This window comes from Panthera leo, chromosome B3, assembly GCF_018350215.1.
Source record: "Panthera leo isolate Ple1 chromosome B3, P.leo_Ple1_pat1.1, whole genome shotgun sequence".
Classification (NCBI taxonomy): Eukaryota; Metazoa; Chordata; class Mammalia; order Carnivora; family Felidae; genus Panthera; species Panthera leo.
Genome location: NC_056684.1, coordinates 61363437 through 61381883, shown reverse-complemented (window position 1 = coordinate 61381883; position 18447 = coordinate 61363437). Strand labels below are relative to the sequence as shown.

Below are 18447 nucleotides of genomic sequence, written 5' to 3'. Positions count from 1 at the left end.
GACTGACCAGGCTCCAGGCCTTCCCCAGACATTGGAACACCATACCCATTGGAATCTGGGTATTTCAGAGCCAAGGGGGCAACTAGGACTTACAACCTATGGGGTGCAGTCAGTTTCAGTTGTCTGAGCAACAAGCCTCAACCACCCATTTGGGGCTGGACCCTGTTTTGCCAAGTGGCCAGGCCAGGAGGGATGGGGGAGGGGAGGAAGGATCTGCAGCTGCCGGAGCTCAGAGCTGTTCAGCCCAGGAAAACAAAGTGACTAAGAAAGTAACAAAGGGCCCTGAACGGGATCTGGGGCCTGCCAGCAGAACTCTGCTAAAGCTTCCGCCCACTCCCCCTCCCTTTCTGGCCCTCCCCCACTCCCCACCCTCTGCCTCCTCCCTTGCTCTGAGAAGGGCTGTCAGAGCAGGTCTGGGAAGAGAGAAGCTACCATGCCCAAGAGGACAGCATAAAGTATATTCCTAAGGTGCCCAAAGAAGAGAAGCTCCCTCTCCAGCTAGGTGGCCTGTTCTGCAGTTGACCCAATCATAAGGGCCTGTGGGACCTTCTGCATAGAGGGCTACAAATGGTAGCAAACTTGTGGTTTGGGGTGGTTGGAAACTGAGAGGTGGCAAGGCTCATTCCCCACCCCCCCTTTCTCCTTAGGTGTGCCATTTTTCACTGTGGAGCCAAAAGATCTGGCAGTGCCACCCAATGCCCCTTTCCAGCTGTCTTGTGAGGCCGTGGGTCCCCCTGAACCTGTTACCATTGTCTGGTGGAGAGGAGGCACAAAGGTTGGGGGACCTGCTCCCTCTCCTTCTGTTTTAAATGTAACAGGTGAGCAGCATCAGGAGGGGCTTTGAGCAGGGGTGGTGAGGCTGGCAGAGTTCAAATCTGTGTAAATCACCAGGTATGGTATTGTGAATGTCCAGAAAACACCCCAGTGCCTGGGTACCTGACCTGCACCATTACTAAGCTCATTGAGTCAGGTGTGCTAGGCTGGCAGATAGGCCGATTAGTGGTGATCCTGCTGGGTGTGTTTGGAGGGTGCTGGAGCCTCTCCCTGTCTTTCACAGTAGTCCAGGCCATGCACAGCTGGCCCTGGGAGATGGAATCGTGTGGAACCAGGGGCACCCATTCCCCCCACCCCTCCCAAGGGAAGGAGCCAGGAACCAGCCCACGCAGAACTAGGAGGAGTGTCTGGCAGACTTGCCTAGAAGACAAGAGTCTGGGGCTGCAGAGTGGGGAATGGCAGGGAGAAGGAAAGGTGGGGGGTGGCAGCACAAAGATACAGGAGCCGCCTCTCCTAATGGCCCTTTCCAGAAATTTCTAGACATTTTCTCAAATAACTATATTTATCCATACCTCCACACAGATACACCCAAAGCAGTAATGCACACCCACCTGGACCCCAAGATCCTCACACACATACTGAGGCTCGTGAGGTTCACTTATCTGTGAAATAAAGCTAAAGTTCCTGGTTGAGGCTTGAACTGACCAAAAAAGTTGAGAATCTGAGCTTGGTCTCACACACTGGAAGGTGGGAGGGACAGGTTCTGTTGTGCCAAGTGCCCTAGCAATATGAATCTTGAGAAGAGGTGGGCTGCGGGACCTGATGAGGAGGTGCTGGGCTGGAGCAGATTAGAGGGAAGTTTGGGTTCAGTTTTCTCCAGATGTACGTGGTTGGGACCTCAGACAGCCAGCCTGATAATAAGCACTCACTGAACTCCTACTCCACACATCACACTGTGCTAGGCACCACGGGGGATCTAGGGAATACAAAAGAAATAGAAGCCATCAGTCCAGCCCCCAAGGAATTAGTGTAATTGGGGAGACAAGACACATGCATAAAGAACTGAGAACTATTGCAAGGCAAAGAATCTGCAAATGTAACAACGATAAGGCATAGAGCAAATAAAGAAGGGCTCTGGAATGTGCAATAAAGGAGTGAACAGAAAAGGGAGGGAGATTTGTGCTATCTTCAGGAGGTGGGATTGAGGTAGGGGGGAGTAGTAGAACATTCCTCAAGTGTTCACTGTGCCATGCAATTTATGTGTGTTACGTCATTTGGTTCTCACAATTCTCCCATTTGGGAGATGAGAAGACAGAGCCCCAGCATTGGGGTTTATATCCAGGCGCATTAGACTCCAAAGTCCCTGTTGTTTCCAACATATCCCATTGTTTAGCCCTTCCCTCTGGCTTGAGGGACTTCTAGGATACTCAGATCCAGAGCCTACATATCCCCCTTCCCTGGTGGTCCCAGAATAAATGCAAGTTGCTGCTTAGGGGGCGCTGACTGAGGTTTTCTGGCCTCAGGGGTGACCCAGAGCACAGTGTTCTCCTGTGAAGCTCACAACCTTAAAGGCCTGGCCTCTTCTCGCCCAGCCACTGTTCGCCTTCAAGGTAGGAAGACTGGCAGGAGGACTGGTGGGGGGGAGGGAGGGAGGGAAGGAGAGTGGGCGAGTCAGGGGCGTTCTCAGCCAGCTGATGAAGTTACAGTCATTTGGTGTTCTAGCTTCCCGCAGCCCTGCTGGGATCTGAGGGGTGAGGGGTTAATTGGCAGAGCTCCATCCCTAGTGAGGGCACCTGAGACCCTGCCGTGGCTGAGATGAGAATAGAAACCTGACGTCACAGCAGATTTCCCATCACGAAGCAGAGTCCTTGCGAGGGAGGGAGAGAGGGAGCGAGCAGGAGATGGTCAAGGCTCATGCCCAACCTTGCTTCTGCCAGCCCCTGTGGAGGGAATGGGGCTGGGGAAAACAGCCTAGCAGGTTGATAGAGGAGATCCAAAGGGCTGGTATGCACAAAGGGAGGGAAAAGGGAGGGAGAGAGCCAGTGTGTGGAGGAATGGCTTATGGCTGCAGGGACAGCTTCTCATTTGTATCTCTCAAGGCCGAGGCGCTGTCCCCACATGCACCCACTGTCTTACCCTATTCCTTGGTCAGACAGGGCCCCTGATTCATAGAGAGGCGACCTCTCTCTCCAGCCAACGCACCCTCCTGGGTATGAGCAGCTATCCCTTACTGGTTGCTTGGCTTGTATATTACTATGGTCCTGGGAGTGCTGAGTAGCCATCGTTAGGTTGGGGGAAACTCTAGACCTTAGGGAGGGACTCAAGGCTTGACTCCCATGCCTTCTGCTTCCTCATATCCTTGATGGGCACTGAACTCCAGGGCACTGACTCTCACTCCCTGTCCACAGCACTGCCCGCAGCCCCCTTCAACATCACAGTGACAAAGCTCTCCAGCAGCAATGCTAGTGTGGCCTGGACACCAGGTGCTGATGGCCTAGCCCTGCTCCAGTCATGTACGGTCCAGGTAGGCTGAGAGGGAGGACAGACTCTCCTGGCCATGTTTGTTCTGTGGCTGCCTTGGTGGCACTTTGTTCGCAGTGGTATCACTTTTACCTACACTTGCCCATAGGACTTGGTTTCTGGCCCTGTTCAGGTGTTGCTGTCTTACCAGGAACAACTCAACCCACTGTCCCTTATTATAGGATACTCTGGTAACCAAGTGACTTGGCAAGTTGGCTCTAACCTGTACATTCTTCAGGCTGGAAAGCAGATCACTAGAGCAGATTTGGGATGCCTGGAAGGATTTTTCTTATGTCGGCAAAAACCCAAACCTTTGATTTAGCTGATACCTGTACCTTTATGCCCCACCCCCTGACTCATGCCAAAGAGAACAAGGGGATCTGAGGGGTTCTAAACACCAGAGAGTGGAAAATCTGGGTAAGGTAATAACAAAAACAAGAAGCAATGCATGAAGCCTTATTTTCATCTGTTTACTCAAAGGTATTTAATGAACACTTTGAAACTGTTCTAGGCAGTCCCCCGCCCCTGGCAGGAGAGGTCCCTGCTACTCTGGTCTATACCATTTAGAGGATGCCACTGTGGCCTTTCTTTGGCTGTACCCCTTGCCCCTGGGCAAGGAGTCTGTAGAGCCAAGGGGATATGCCTATCTAGATTATGAGGACACCCCCTTCCCTTTCCCCAACTGCCACACTACACCATATTCTAGATACTAGGGATGTCTTGCCTTATGGTCCCCAGTCTGCTTCCAGGGCCTGGCTCATCTTTGGTTTGTGCACCTCTAAGTCCAAAGGGCAGCCATTGTGGGGGATGGGTATGCAGGCAACATTGTCCACACCCGGGCATCTGATGTTCCTCTTGGTACAGACCCTTGGCTCGGAGGCTTCGTCTTGTGCCACCACATTCTGGCTTGGGAATTAAAGGAATCAGAGGTTTATAAATGCAAACCTGACCTTCCAGGTTGTTTGGAAGCTTTATTTGTCAATATACGAAGATGGAATATTTTATTTAATAATTTGTTAGCTGATTTATAACATTTAAATTTTTTTTTCAACGTTTATTTATTTTTGGGACAGAGAGAGACAGAGCATGAACGGGGGAGGGACAGAGAGAGAGGGAGACACAGAATTGGAAACAGGCTCCAGGCTCTGAGCCATCAGCCCAGAGCCTGACGCGGGGCTCGAACTCACGGACCGTGAGATCGTGACCTGGCTGAAGTCGGACGCTTAACCGACTGCGCCACCCAGGCGCCCCTATAACATTTAAATATTTAGCCCCATGGTACATGGGTCTCCATTTGTACTCTTGCCCTGGGCCCCCAAAATGTAAGAAGTCTTGGTTCATGGTGCCCATAGGCTCTCAGTTACTCTGCTCTTGAGAAACTGAGACTTTGCACTTTTACAATACATGATAACTCTTATAACCCAATTATGAACTGAGCATAAAAGGGCATGAGTTTTCTGGAGTAGATGAGAAAGTCTTTGATAGAAAAAGTGGTATTTGCACTCAATCTTAAAAGATGAGTTGGACTTTCCTATGAAGAGCAAGCAAGATCATTCCAAGCAAAGGAACAGCATTTGCAAATGCATGGAGATGTGGAACCTGGTGTGTTATTGGAGTGGTGGGCGGTGGGAGGGGGTGGGTTGCAAGTGTTTGCTGATAGGCTTGGAGGAGTCATTAACTCAAGATCCCCCACCCCCCATGCCTATGCCACAATACCATTTTCTATCTCCGTTCTCTCCCTCATTACTTTGCTGCTTTTCTGTAGGTGACACAGGCACCAGGAGACTGGGAAGTCCTGGCTGTTGTGGTCCCTGTGCCGCCTTTTACCTGCCTGCTCCGGGACCTGGCACCTGCCACCAACTACAGTCTCAGGGTGCGCTGTGCCAATGCCTTGGGGCCTTCTCCATATGCTGACTGGGTGCCCTTCCGGACAAAGGGTCTAGGTAAGGGACTTAGCAAAGTGGCTGGGCAGGGCTCCAGTGGGGAAGAGGTGATGTTGGCTCCAGTTCTGAATGAGGTTGCTTGAGAGAGAAGCTACCCGAAAAAGAGATTCCTGCCTCATTCAGCAAACACTGAGTGTCTGCTGCATGCCTATGAACTAGATAAATCCAGCTCCCTTCCCATGCAGCTTTAGTTCTAGGGGGGTGGAACAGACAAGCAGATTAGAAAAGATCAGATAATACCAGAAAAGATTGATAAAGAGTGCCCCAGGGTGGTCCAGGCATACCCCCGTAAAGAGACTGAGGTTTGAATGATAAGGAAGGAGCCACACCGGGGGGAATCAATGCAGAAGAGGGCTTAGCAAGTGCAAAGATCCTATGATAGGAACTTGCTTGTATTTCTCTTAGCAATTGCAAAGAGGCTGGTGGGGCTTTGAGGGGGAAGTGGTGAAGGATGCTCCTGAGGCAGTAACCAAGAGCAGCCCTGTACCTAGCAGGGTGCTGTGGGTCCTGCCTTTACTCACTGGTCCTCCACAGGATTAAAAGTGAGAGCAGTCAGGACTGGGAGGCAAGCTTTAAACCCCACCCGTAGCTCTCTGAGCTGTGTAGTTCTTGGGAGTTGGTTCCAAAGGCCAGCATGGGATAGTGATAGTGGGAAGGGCAGGGCTCTTAGTAGCCTTCTCTCTTCGGGTACAGCCCCAGCCAGCGCTCCTCAGAACCTCCATGCCATCCGCACAGACTCAGGCCTCATCCTGGAGTGGGAAGAAGTGATCCCTGAGGGCCCTTTGGAAGGCCCCCTGGGACCCTATAAGCTGTCCTGGGTTCAAGACAACGGAACCCAGGTAAGGGGCACCCAGGTAAGGGGAGACAAGCTTCCATTCTTCAGGTGTACCAGAGTCAGCTCTCAGGGCTCTAAGGCCTTTAGAGCTTCTGAATGGCCGTCCTTGGTGGGCTCAGCCTCCCACCACTCGAGTGAGAGGGAGTCCACTTTTCCCCACCTCCCCCTGCAGGCTTCTTCCCTCCTTATTGGATGGTGTCTCCAGTTAGGATTGCATCCGGTGGGTGGCTGCTTTGTTTGTAAAGCAGGAAGCACATTCCTGCACCAATTGGGGAGGGGAGGGTGCAGATAAGACCATCTTATCCCAAGCCTAGTTCCCTCCCATCCCCCACCTCTGCCAGCCAGGACTGAGCCTTGTTTGTGTTCAGGAGAGGCCTCTGCAGCCTGGAGCAGGAATGTGATGACTCCCAGCATGTTGTGTTCCTGAAGCCCCTGAACCCACAGTGTCCCTTGCCTCCTGTGTTCCTAGCTAGACCTTTTTCTGACTTTCAGGCCCCAGCTGGAGGCCTTTTCCTCAGACTCAAGTATGGGATGGGGGCTTTTCCTGGCTGCAGGGTGAGCTGACAGTGGAGGGGACCAGGGCCAACTTGACAGGCTGGGATCCCCAGAAGGACCTGACTGTGCGTGTGTGCGTCTCCAATGCAGTTGGCTGTGGGCCTTGGAGTCAGCCACTGGTGGTCTCTTCTCACGACCATGCAGGTAAGACCTACAGGGGAAGGGCACAGGGGAGCAAGGCTTTCAAGGGCAACCTAGACTGGTGGAAGGAGGCTGGCAGTACCTTTCCTGCTAATAGACCCAAAGACTCAGCAGTTGAGGCCAGGGTTGGTATTTAAACTAAAAGTCATTCTCCTCCCCCTGCCACAGGACTAGCATAGGAATCTCTGGTCGAGTTGTAAGTCCCAATAGCCAGGGCCAATCACTGACAGGATAGGAACTCTTGGGTCTTCCTTTGGAGCTGCTTTCCACTTGGGACTTTTATTGACTTAAGAGAACCTCTTGACCAGACCAGATGGCCATCATTGGAAAATTCTAAAGGGACTCTTTTATGTCAGCCTAGCTCATGCCACTCCCCCTGTCTCCCACAGGCCAGCAGGGCCCTCCCCATAGCCGTACATCCTGGGTGCCTGTAGTCCTGGGTGTGCTGACAGCCCTAGTGACGGCTGCTGCCTTGGCCCTCATCCTGCTTCGAAAGAGGCGGAAGGAGACACGGTTCGGGTAAGGGGGTAAGGACATGGAGGGAGAGGCAAGTGGTGACTGTAGATCTTGGAGCTGATTCCAAGTCCTGGGTTTCTTCTTAGGCAAGCCTTTGACAGTGTCATGGCCCGGGGGGAGCCAGCCGTTCACTTCCGGGCAGCCCGGTCCTTCAATCGGGAAAGGCCTGAGCGCATCGAAGCCACACGTGAGTGTGGGGAATCATAGGAGGAAAAATGGACTGTCTTTTTTTCTTCCTTTCTTTTTTAATGTTTATTTATTTATTTTTGAGAGAGAGGGAGAGAGTTCACCTGAGCTGAGGAGGAACAGAAAGAATCCCAAGCAGTCTCCACACCCAGCTCTGAGCCTGACAAAGGGCTCCATCTATGGGGGGCTTGATGCCCCCACCGTAAGATCATGACCTGAGCCATAATCAAGAGTCACAGGCTTAACCGACTGAGCCACCCTGTTTTTTGATGTTTATTTGTTTATTTTTGAGAGAGAGAGGGAGAGAGCCCCTAACTACATTCTTTTTGCTAGCTCATTAATTTGACCAGTGTGTCTGATCTACCCTCATGGATATCTCCATCCCAGCTATGGGAGAGCTAAACTAAGCTCATGTCTGCACTGAGGGTGGAGCCGGGGGTACGAGTCAGGAGCAGGAGAGGCCCCTCTCCTTTCTTATCACCCCTCTCCCCACAGTGGACAGCTTGGGCATCAGTGATGAACTCAAGGACAAACTGGAGGATGTGCTCATCCCAGAGCAGCAGTTCACCCTAGGCCGGATGTTGGGCAAAGGTGTGTGGGGCTGCACAGTGATTGGCAGGAGTGGAGTTTGCCATATCTGGGTGTGTTTGGTTGCTCCTGTCACTTTGGGGGTGTAGATTTAGGGCAGCTCCTATAAACAGGATCTATTTGTAAATGCCTGAGTTTGGGATGTTTGGAGGAATGGTGGCTGGGGATGAGGAGGACTGAGGAGCACTCCCAGCATACTCCCTTTGGCTGCAGACAAAGGAGCCTCCTGCAATGTCCCCAGAGTCTAGTGATTTGTGTCCCTGTGAAGGGTCACCTGGGAGGAAAGGAGGTGGGAGGCAGTAGGGCAAGGTGGCCTCACCGTCATTTGGGTCGGTTCCTAGGAGAGTTTGGTTCAGTGCGGGAGGCCCAGCTGAAGCAAGAGGATGGCTCCTTTGTGAAAGTGGCTGTCAAGATGCTGAAAGGTGAGTGAAGAGTAGTAGACATGGAGTGAGAAGTGGAAGGGGTGACTGATACAGAAGCAGGCTCTGCTGGGTCCTTAGACTTTCCAAGAAGAGTTACTCATCACTAAGTAGGATGCTGCCTGTGCCCTGTGAATAATTCAAAGGCATAAACCCACACAAGTTTGTGCCCTAGCCTTTGCTCTCTGCCATCAGCAGTGACTCCTCTGAGCTCATTCAGGGTGATTAAAGCTGTGGTTGCTTGAGCTTCTGGACTATCTAAACCAAAGGGAAGACCATTAGCAAGCAGAGAGGTTGTTGGATAGCCCCACTCCATGGGGGTTTCTCCTGCTCATGCCAGTCTGTTTCCTGAACCCCCTGGGAAGCCCAGGAAGGACAAAGCCTAGGAGTCTTGGATCAGAATTGTGGGCACATCTCCCTCATTCCCTCTCTCCTATCTTTTTTTCCAGCTGACATCATTGCTTCCAGCGACATTGAAGAATTCCTCAGGGAAGCAGCTTGCATGAAGGAATTTGACCACCCACATGTGGCCAAGCTTGTTGGTGAGCTCCTTCTTAGGGGAGGCAGATATACAATAGAGCTACAACTGTGTTCCGCCAAGGTGGGAGGGCAGCCTGTGGGAGAGAAGTTTGAACTTACGTGGTGAATAAGCAGATAGCAAAATAGCAAGGAGAGTCCTGGCTGAAATCTGATCAGACTCAGGTAAGGAATTTAGTGTGCAGGCCCTGTACCAAAGGTCTGCACATGAAGACTGCCCGTTTGAACAGAGGCAGAGAAGGAGGGGACAAGAAGATGCTCCAGAGATCTAGGGGCAGCCAAATCTTGAGTAGTCACCAGGCCACTGTGGACTTATGGAGAAGGAACAGAGCCAGGGCTAGAGGTAGGACCTAGCAGTTGGGAGGCTCACGCAGACCCCTAAGCTGTCTCTTGACGTTTATGTGCCCTGCTTCTGACTCTCCCTTGTCCCCAGGGGTGAGCCTCCGAAGCAGAGCCAAAGGCCGTCTCCCTATCCCCATGGTCATCTTGCCCTTCATGAAGCATGGGGACCTGCACGCCTTCCTGCTCGCCTCCCGGATTGGGGAGAATCCCTTTGTGAGTGCCTGGGGTGGAATGGCCAGGAGTTTGAAAGGGACAAAGACCCTGGGAGAGAATTTGGCTTGGTGAGCAGGGCTGATCAAGCTGGTTGGGAAGAGGCAGGTTGGGTTTTACCCTTTTTATGCTAGGAGGCTTCCTTCTCCCTCAGAGCCCTGCTGGGCATTTTAGTCTGGGCAAGGGCCCTTTCTGAGAGAAGAGATCTGTGGAATCCCACATGAGGAGTGTCTTGACTCTTGGGTGCTGTCTCTCTCTCAGGTCTGCCAAAGCTTCTTTGTCTTGGGAAGTCCCTCCATCCCCCTCCTTTCATTAATTCCAAGGACAGTCATTAGGCTTTCTGGCCAGAGAAGCCCCAGGGAACCCCATTCATCTTGCCCTGGCTGGGTGGGCAGATCTAGCCTGAGTTTGCTCTGTCTGCCCCACCAGAACCTGCCCCTGCAGACCCTGGTCCGGTTCATGGTGGACATTGCCTGTGGCATGGAGTACCTGAGCTCCCGGAACTTTATCCACCGAGACCTGGCTGCTCGGAATTGCATGTATGTGAATTCCGGAGGGCTTGGGTGGGAACGAGCAGCTAATGACAGGAAGACTAATGGTCAGTTCTCGCCTGGGACTGTATCTGCTATGCGTGGGGACAGCTGGGGAGCAAAGATACTCTGATTTTAGTATGGCTGCCAGCATGGGGGAAGGCTGACTCCACCCTCCAACACCCCTCACAGGCTGGCAGAAGACATGACGGTGTGTGTGGCTGACTTTGGGCTCTCCCGGAAGATCTATAGCGGGGACTACTATCGCCAGGGCTGTGCCTCCAAATTACCCGTCAAGTGGCTGGCCCTGGAGAGCCTGGCTGACAACCTATATACTGTGCACAGTGACGTGGTGAGCCGGGGAGCACAGTGAGGCCTGGTGGTAACATAAGCAGTGTGGCCCAGTGTGTGGGTGGAACTTTAGAATCCTCAGGGACCTAGCCAGGTCTCTGGGCTTTGGCTGCCCCCTTGTAACACCTCTATGCTCTAAGATGTGCTTGTCTTAGGGTTCTGCCCAGCTCAGGGAGCCTAATGACATCTCCCCTCCAACCTCGCTTTTTCCCAGTGGGCCTTCGGGGTGACCATGTGGGAGATCATGACGCGTGGGCAGACGCCATATGCTGGCATTGAGAATGCTGAGATTTACAACTACCTCATCGGCGGGAACCGCCTGAAACAGCCTCCAGAGTGTATAGAGGACGTGTGAGTGCCCTGGGAAGGGGATTCTGGGAGGAAATAGGAATTTGGGGGTTCAGGTGCTGGCTGCCAGTACAGCTGCTGGTCCAGTGGGAGCTCAGAACCTCAGTTGGACCTTTTGTTTTTTGGTCCTTGTCATTAGAGGGACCCCAAACTGCCTCTTTATCTGCCACCTCCTGTTTTCTTTCTCTCTCCCTTTCCCATCCTGTGTTTCTTGTTCTACCTTTTTTTACATGTTTTCTCCAGTTTTCAGGAGGAACCAGGAACCCTGAGGGCAGAAGGTACAGGGTTGAGCAACAGTGCAAGTTTCTGTCACCTTCTTCCCACCCCCGCTACTTCTCAGTCCCCAGCTAGTCTAAGAAAACCTCCTAGGCTGAGCCCTCCCTCCCCCTCAGAGAGGGCTGCATCAGGGCAAGAAAAAACTGCTGCTCTATCACATTCCTTGCTAGACAAGGAGGGGGCGCTGGGGGCGGGAGGTTGGCCTCCTCTTGAGGGAGTGGAGAGACCTAAGATCCTGGGGAGAAGGGACCTGCCTTCTTTCCTTTCTGGGAGCCTGGAGCCTTTGGGAGTGGGACAGGGTAGGGATACACCCACTGAATAGGGGAGTGTTGTGAGCCCCTCGTGACTGGAAGACAGTGTTACCAGCATTAGCTGGGTACTTTACAGGCATTCTTTCAGGTAATCCCCCTCTAACCCTGTTAGGAAAAGTCTGTCATTATCACCGTTTTGTAGATGAGGAACTGAGATTAAAGAGGTTAAGTAACATGGCCAAGGTCATACAGCTATTAAGTAGATGAGTTGGGATGTGAACCTAGATCTCTGTGATTTTGGAATATGTGCCTTTTAACCATGACACCAAATGGAATTTGTTCTAGTGTTATTTCCCACACTGTGCAAGCCAGAGTTTCCCTGGCGCCCTGGAGGACCTTTTCACTAGTACCGGGGGGAGGGCATCCACATTGATCCAGTGAAGGAATCTGCTCCCTATTTCTTGCTGTGGGGTTGGACCACCAGAGGTCCAAGAAACATGGATAGGTAGAGGAAGTCTCAGCCCGAATGGTGGAGTCCTGTTTCTCCAGGGCAGTGAGCTTGAAGTGCCCTGAACCTGGACTGTGTGTCAGAGGGAAATCTGAGCGCACTAGCTCGGCCTTACACCTCCTACTTATTCAGCACAGCTCAGGACATGGCAGGATCCGAGGTCTCCTTGTGGCTGTAGCCACAAGGAAGATCTGGAGCTGTAGAGGCTTTGCTGAGCAGTGGGGACCAGGCCCGACTTAGTTGCCTCCCAGGCTGGAGCTACTGTTGTCAACAGGGCGGGCGCTGGCTTCCTACCAGGCAGCCTGGTGGACAGGCGCCAGTTGGCTCCTAGCACAGCCTTGACAGTGTATCCCAGCCTGGCCACGTACTCATGGCCCCGACCATTTCCATGGCCTCCTCGATGTCTGGCACCATTCCTCCCATCATTGGGGGCCCTTGTCAGGAAGGCTAGTGTGTGGGGAGCATTTAGGGCTTCCTGTTGTGGGCACAAGGGAGTCAGGCATTTGTGCTGCCTGGATCTGGTCTCAGCCTCTTGCAGTTACTTCTTTTTTTTTTTCTCTTCCTTAAGCCTGAGGCATTCCCCAGGAACAGGGATAAGACCTCAGGGAATCTGTAAGGCTCCTGAATGTGTATGTAAAAAGTGTTCCTGCCCGGGGGAGAGGGCTGGAAGCTTTTCTAGGTTCAAATGTGTCCGTGAACAATGAAGATTTAAGTCTGCCTGAGTGGGTGAGGATTCAGGACAAAGGGCGGCTATTCAAATCCTTTCCATTAAAATAACAGTGACTCCAAGCTGTGTTCTGCAAGACAAAAACACTCCTAGTGCCCCCTCCCAATATAACATAGGAGGGACTCTTGGAACCTCACTTTCTACCTGCTTCTACATGTGTGACCTTAGTCAAGGTTTTTAACCTCTCTCGGCCTCAGTTTCCACATTGGTGAAATCGGGATCATTTATTTCACACATTTATTTGTGCGAAGTAAATAATACATGTAAAATACTTAGAAGAGTGCCTGATACATAGTAAGTGCTTTATATGGGTGTGTTAAAGAAAAGTTTTCAAACTCCTGGTTCTGTATGTTTAAGGGGCCTCAGCTTCCCCTTTGGGCTCCTCACTGTCTCCCCATACCCTTCTGTCTGCCTAGGTATGAGCTCATGTACCAGTGCTGGAGCGCTGACCCCAAGCAGCGCCCGAGCTTCACATGCTTACGGATGGAGCTGGAGAGCATCCTGGGCCACCTGTCAGTGCTGTCCACCAGCCAGGACCCCTTGTATATCAACCTTGAGAGAGCCGAGGAGCCTGTGGAGGGAGGCCGCCTGGAGCTGCCTGGCAGGGACCAGGCCAGCGGCGGGGCTGGGGATGGCAGTGGTGTGGGGGCGATGGGGGGCACCCCCAGTGACTATCGGTACATCCTCAGCCCTGGGGGGCTAGCTGAGCAGCCTGCACAGGAGGAGCAGCAGCCAGAAAGCCCCGTCAGTGAGGGCCAAAGGCTGCTGCTTCTGCAGCAAGGGCTACTGCCCCACAGTAGCTGTTAGCCCACAGGAAGAGGGCGTCCCGAGCCATGCTGCTGGCTCTGCTGGCCCGCCACTGGCTGAGGAAGCCCTCTCTGACCCCAGCCCAGGCAGCAAGGCATGGAGGCTCCTGTGGTAGTCCTCCCAAGCTGCGCTGGAAGCCTGGACTCACCAAATCGCCCAATCCCAGTTCTTCCTGCGGCCACTCTGGCCTGCCTGGTGTCAGTTCAGGCCTTGGCTGGGTGGAGGTGGGCCAGGCCTGGTTGTCTAAACCCAGGCAGCTGGCAGGAGGGGGGAGGTTATGTTTCCATGGTTACCATGGGTGTGGAGAAGATTTGGGGGAGGGTAGATCTAGCCCTGTGGGCCTCTACTCTCTGGCTGAGCTGCCCCTGCTGCTTTAGTGCATGCATTGAGGTGTCTCTGACCAGGGGCCTAGCTCTGCCCATGCTTGGGGTTTAAATTCCCAGGTTTGCTCCTCCTCACAAAGAGATGCCCTTGTATTATTCCCTTTAGGTGAGAGTTGGTAAGGGGTTGATACAGGCAGGTCCCAAGCCCTATGGTAGGAGACAGTGGGGCATTCTCAGGTCTGAATCGTTATCCCCTTCCTGATGACCCACCTACCCTGCCTAGGCCAGGAGTAAAGTGCAGCTTTACTGACCAGGTCACAGCAAGGCATGCTGGATTACTGCAGGCTACCATTCGCCCAGCCCATAAGGGCAGTGCACTAAGCCTGGCAAGAGGAAGGGGTGCTGTAGGCCCTGCCCAGAAATGCGTGGGGCCAGAGAGGAGTCCAGGAGCCCCTCTTTACGCCCTCCCACAGTCTGTCTGAGCATGCTACCAAATCCCAAAATATCCTAAGACTAACAAAGGCAGCTGTGTCTGAGCTCAGTCCTTCCACGCAGCATCCATCCCTTAGTCCCAATTTTCCCTCTCTGGAGACCCTCTTCTGTCCCAAGTCTCCAGAGAAAGAGAGAAAATAGGCCTGATGGCTGACGTGGGTGAGGGGGAGTTACTGGAGCCTGGACCCCAGCCCTGCTAGGGGAGCCCCCTGGATTGCATGGGGCAAGGCCCTTGCTGTTAGGGATATTTCCAAGCCGTTAGAAGCTGTTTAAAAACAGAAATAAAATTGAGAACTAAAGGCTCAAGGCTTTGTCTCTTAACTGTTTACTTTTTTCCAGATCACAAAAATGAAGCATCTCTACATAGAGAAAAGTCTGGAAAGACATATGCCAAAATGTTAACAGCTGTTATCTTTACATGATGTGAGTTAAGGACTTGTTTTCCTTTGTGCCTTCCAAGTTTTTTGCATTGAGCACAAAATGCTTTTGTAATTAGGGGCGCATGGGTGGCTCAGTTGGTTAAATGTCCAACTCTTGGTTTTGATGCAAGTCATGATGTCGGTAGTTTGTGAGTTTGAGCCCCACATTGGGCTCCGTGCTGACAGTGCACAGCCTGCTCGGGATTCTCTCTCCACTCTCTTTGCCCCTACCCCACTTGTGCTCTTTCTCTTTCTCTGTCACTCTCCTCTCAAAAATAAACTTTAAAAAAAAAGCTTTTGTAATTAGAGAAGAGCCCAAAGAATATTATCACATTAAAGATAATACATAGGGTGCCTGGGTGGCTCAGTTGGTTGAGCGTCCGACTTTAGCATAGGTCATGATCTTGCGGTTTGTGAGTTCAAGCCCCGCGTTGGGCTCTGTGCTGACAGCTTGGAGCCTGCTTCGGATTCTCTGTCTCTCTCTCTCTGTGCCCCTCCCTTGCTCACACCCTCTCTCTCAAGAATAAATAAAGATAATACATAGTCCTTGTAGACAATTAGGAAAATGTAGAAAATCATCCTACCACCTAGAGATAACCACCCTTGATCTTTTAAAATGTAAATGTTATGGAAAGGTTCTTTTTCTTGGAACAAGGACAAAGACTACTTTGGCTGTCTCCTACCCCTCTGTCAGACTTTCCTTCTATCATTGGGTGTGGAGCCTTTGTTCTCACCTTTACATTGTTGCTGGGAGCCAGGGGAAACTCAGGGGAAGAAATGGGCTAAGAGAATGGCATGCCTCTTAAGCATTAGAAATAAGAGCATAAAGTTTGCTTCCAAGTATTTCCACTGGAAAATTTTAGGTTAGAAGCTTTCAGAGCAAACTCATGAGAATATGTAGCAGGAGGCGTGAGAACTGGGTCCCTCTCTGTGTGGAGGGGTGTGGGAAGACAGGGAGGGACACAGGTATTGCCCTGCTGGCTGAGAGCAGTGGAATGAGGCGGGTGCTTCTGAAAGCAAATATCCTGAAAAACCTGTTGCTGGCATCCCAGATTCTGGTTCCCACGTGGATCATAAGACCTGAATTCACTTCCAGGGAAATGGCTTTCAGAATGTTTCCTGCTGTGATTGGCTTTAACTGCCTGTAATGATTATCTGTGTGGTAATGTTTGAGAATTCTTGATTGAGGAGACCTTTACTCTCAAATCATTATTTACCATTAATGGGCTCCTGTTACGTGCTAGGCACTGGGCCAAGCACTTCGTCTGTATTATCTCATTTAATACAGAGAACATTCCTGTAAGATGGGAATATAATTATCATCCTCCAATAGGGCAGAAATGCAGGATAAGTAACTTGTCCAAGGTTATGTGGTTAATGAATGGTCAATCAATTCAGGCTTGAAACCCACTAAATCAGAGAGTCCCCTAAAGACTGCTTTTTCCCTCCCTACCATTCCAGAGAGCACCTTAAACAGTTCTGTCATAATCATATTATCTTTTGGGTGAATGCAGGTCAGTACTAGGTACCTTTTAAAATGTACAAGAGTTATGATATGAGTATGTGTGTGTGTGACAAAGTGAGAGTCATCTACCAGTAATTAAATCTGCGTAAATAATTTTCTCAGCTCAGTCTCTTTTCCCCAAGTGTCTTGGCCCCCCATGATCAAGGGGTTTGAGGTAGGTGATAATAATGGCATTTTTTTTTTTTTTTAATGCTTATTTATTTTGACTGAGGCGGGGGGTGAGGGGTAAAGTGAAAGAGAGAGAGAGAGAAAATCCCAGGCAGGCTCCACACTGTCAATGGCTGACATAGGGCTCCTTTTCACAAACCATGATCATGACCTGAGCCAAAATCAAGAGCCAGTTGCTTAACCAACAAGGCTTTTTTATTTAAATTTTTTAAAATGTTAATATTTACTTCTGAGAGAAGAGAGAGAATGGGGAGGGGTAAAGAGAGAGGGAGACACAGAAAATGAAACAAGCTCCAGGCTCTGAGCTGTCAGCACAGAGACCGATGCAGGGCTCGAACCCACGAACCACAAGATCATGACCTGAGCCGAAGTCAGAAGCTTAACCAACTGAGCCACCCAGACACCCCATGATAGTGGAGTTTTTAAAAACCTTTTTTGGGGGGCATGTGGGTAGCTCAATTGGTCAAGCGTCTGACTCTTGACTTTGGCTCAGATCATGATCTCATTGTCATGGGATCAAGCCCTGTGTTGGGCTCCACAGTGAGTGTGGGCCCTGGTTGGGGTTCTCTATCCCTCTCCCACCCCTCCTCCTGCTCTCTCTTCCTCTCTCTAAAAAAATAAATAAACATTGAAAGAATAAATAAAAACCCTTTTTTTTGAAGTATAGGATTCATCCCCCAAAAATATGCCAATCAGAAGTGCACAGTCCTTAAGAATTTTTCACAAACAGATCCAAATAACCAGCAACCAGATCAAGAGACAACATTACCAGCACTCCAGAAGCAACTTTTTAGGCCCTGCCCCAGCCTCTGCCTCCTCCCCCCTCCCCAAAGGTAACCTCTATCCAGATTTTTAACATCATGGATTAAAGTACTTCTTTTTAAAGTTCATATAGAGTCATACAGGTTGGATTATTTTGTGTGTGCTTTCTTGCACTCTGCAGTGTGTTTTCCAGAATCATCTAACCACAGCAATTTTGAGAAGTGGGGGTCAAAAAGAAGAGACAAGAGTAGAACAGTGGTTTTGTTCTGTTTTATATTTTTGTTTTTTATTAATGTACCTAGCTCAGTGCCTCTCATACTTCAAACAAGATCCCCAGACAGATCACCTGGGACTCTTATTAAAATGTAGACTCTGATTCAGTAGGTCTGGGGTGGGACCTGAGATTCTGCATTTCTAACCAGCTCTTAGGTGATGCTGATGCTTCTGGTCCACACTTTAACGTGCAAACACTATTCTCCATCAATAATTTGAAAGGGTGCAGCAAGTATTTGCAAACTCGTTCAGTGACTGCAATATAGAATCATTCTAACAGAATAACACTAATGGAAAAGATTGGAGCATAATTTAATTTCTACATCTTATAAAATTTAATTACTTTTTATGTGTTTCTGATTGATATCTTTCTACTTTAAAATATTATTTTTTCAAATAGATGTCAAATACCCATGGTAAACAATTTTTAAAGTATAGAAAGGTAGGGGCAGCTGGGTGGCTCAGTTGGTTAAGTGTCTGACTGACTCCGGCTCAGGTCATAATCTCACAGTTTGTGGGTTCCAGCCTTGCATCGGGCTCTGCTGTCAGCGTGGAACCCACTTCAATAACTTTTTTTTTGTAATGTTTATTTATTTTTGAGAGCGAGAGAGAGACAGAGTGTGAACAGGGGAGGGGCAAAGAGAGAGAGGGAGACAGAGAATCTGACACAGGCTCCAGGCTCTGAACTGTCAGCACAGAGCCCAATACTGGGCTCAAACCCACGAACCGCAAGATCATGACCTGAGCTGAAGCGGGATGCCCAACAGAACCACCCAGGTGCCCGAACATGGAGCCCACTTCAGGTCCTCTGTTCCCCTCTCTCTCTGCCGCTCTCCTGCTCACTCGCTCTTTCAAAAATAAATAAATACTAAAAAAATACATGTAGAAAGGCAGACAATGAAAATAAGTTGCCTTGTGCTTAGCTCTTAAGTTTCTATTCCCAGAGGCAACCACTGTTACTGATTTTTTGTGAAATTTTCAATAACCTATACACTTGTATTTTTGTTTTGCACAAGTGGTAGGTTATTGTACATGTTGTTTTGCTCCTTTGCTCTTTTTATTAACAATATGTGTAAGTAAATAGCTAATGGTATATACTCTGGATATTGTTCTAAGTGCTT

At 50.5% G+C, this 18447-nt stretch overlaps 1 protein-coding gene across 5 annotated transcripts in view; it reads left to right on the top strand.

Moving 5' to 3' along the window:
* The window catches only part of TYRO3 (TYRO3 protein tyrosine kinase), a 40842-nt gene that overhangs the window by 10555 nt on the left and 11840 nt on the right, over positions 1–18447 (top strand). For 4 of the 5 annotated variants that reach the window (XR_006203631.1, XR_006203633.1, XR_006203634.1 and 1 more), the window contains exons 4-19: positions 648–818; positions 2298–2384; positions 3183–3298; positions 5060–5237; positions 5931–6076; positions 6627–6771; positions 7158–7287; positions 7371–7471; positions 7966–8061; positions 8400–8480; positions 8927–9019; positions 9448–9569; positions 9996–10105; positions 10289–10448; positions 10662–10798; positions 12974–14602. Coding sequence is in view for 1 of the 5 variants with exons in the window: in XM_042942349.1 (XP_042798283.1) it covers positions 648–818; positions 2298–2384; positions 3183–3298; positions 5060–5237; positions 5931–6076; positions 6627–6771; positions 7158–7287; positions 7371–7471; positions 7966–8061; positions 8400–8480; positions 8927–9019; positions 9448–9569; positions 9996–10105; positions 10289–10448; positions 10662–10798; positions 12974–13364 (2264 nt within the window). In the remaining 4 variants the exon portion in view is untranslated. Of the gene's footprint in view, positions 1–647; positions 819–2297; positions 2385–3182; positions 3299–5059; positions 5238–5930; positions 6077–6626; positions 6772–7157; positions 7288–7370; positions 7472–7965; positions 8062–8399; positions 8481–8926; positions 9020–9447; positions 9570–9995; positions 10106–10288; positions 10449–10661; positions 10799–12973; positions 14722–18447 lie in introns of those variants that run through there. The other variant, XM_042942349.1, reaches the window with a different exon arrangement.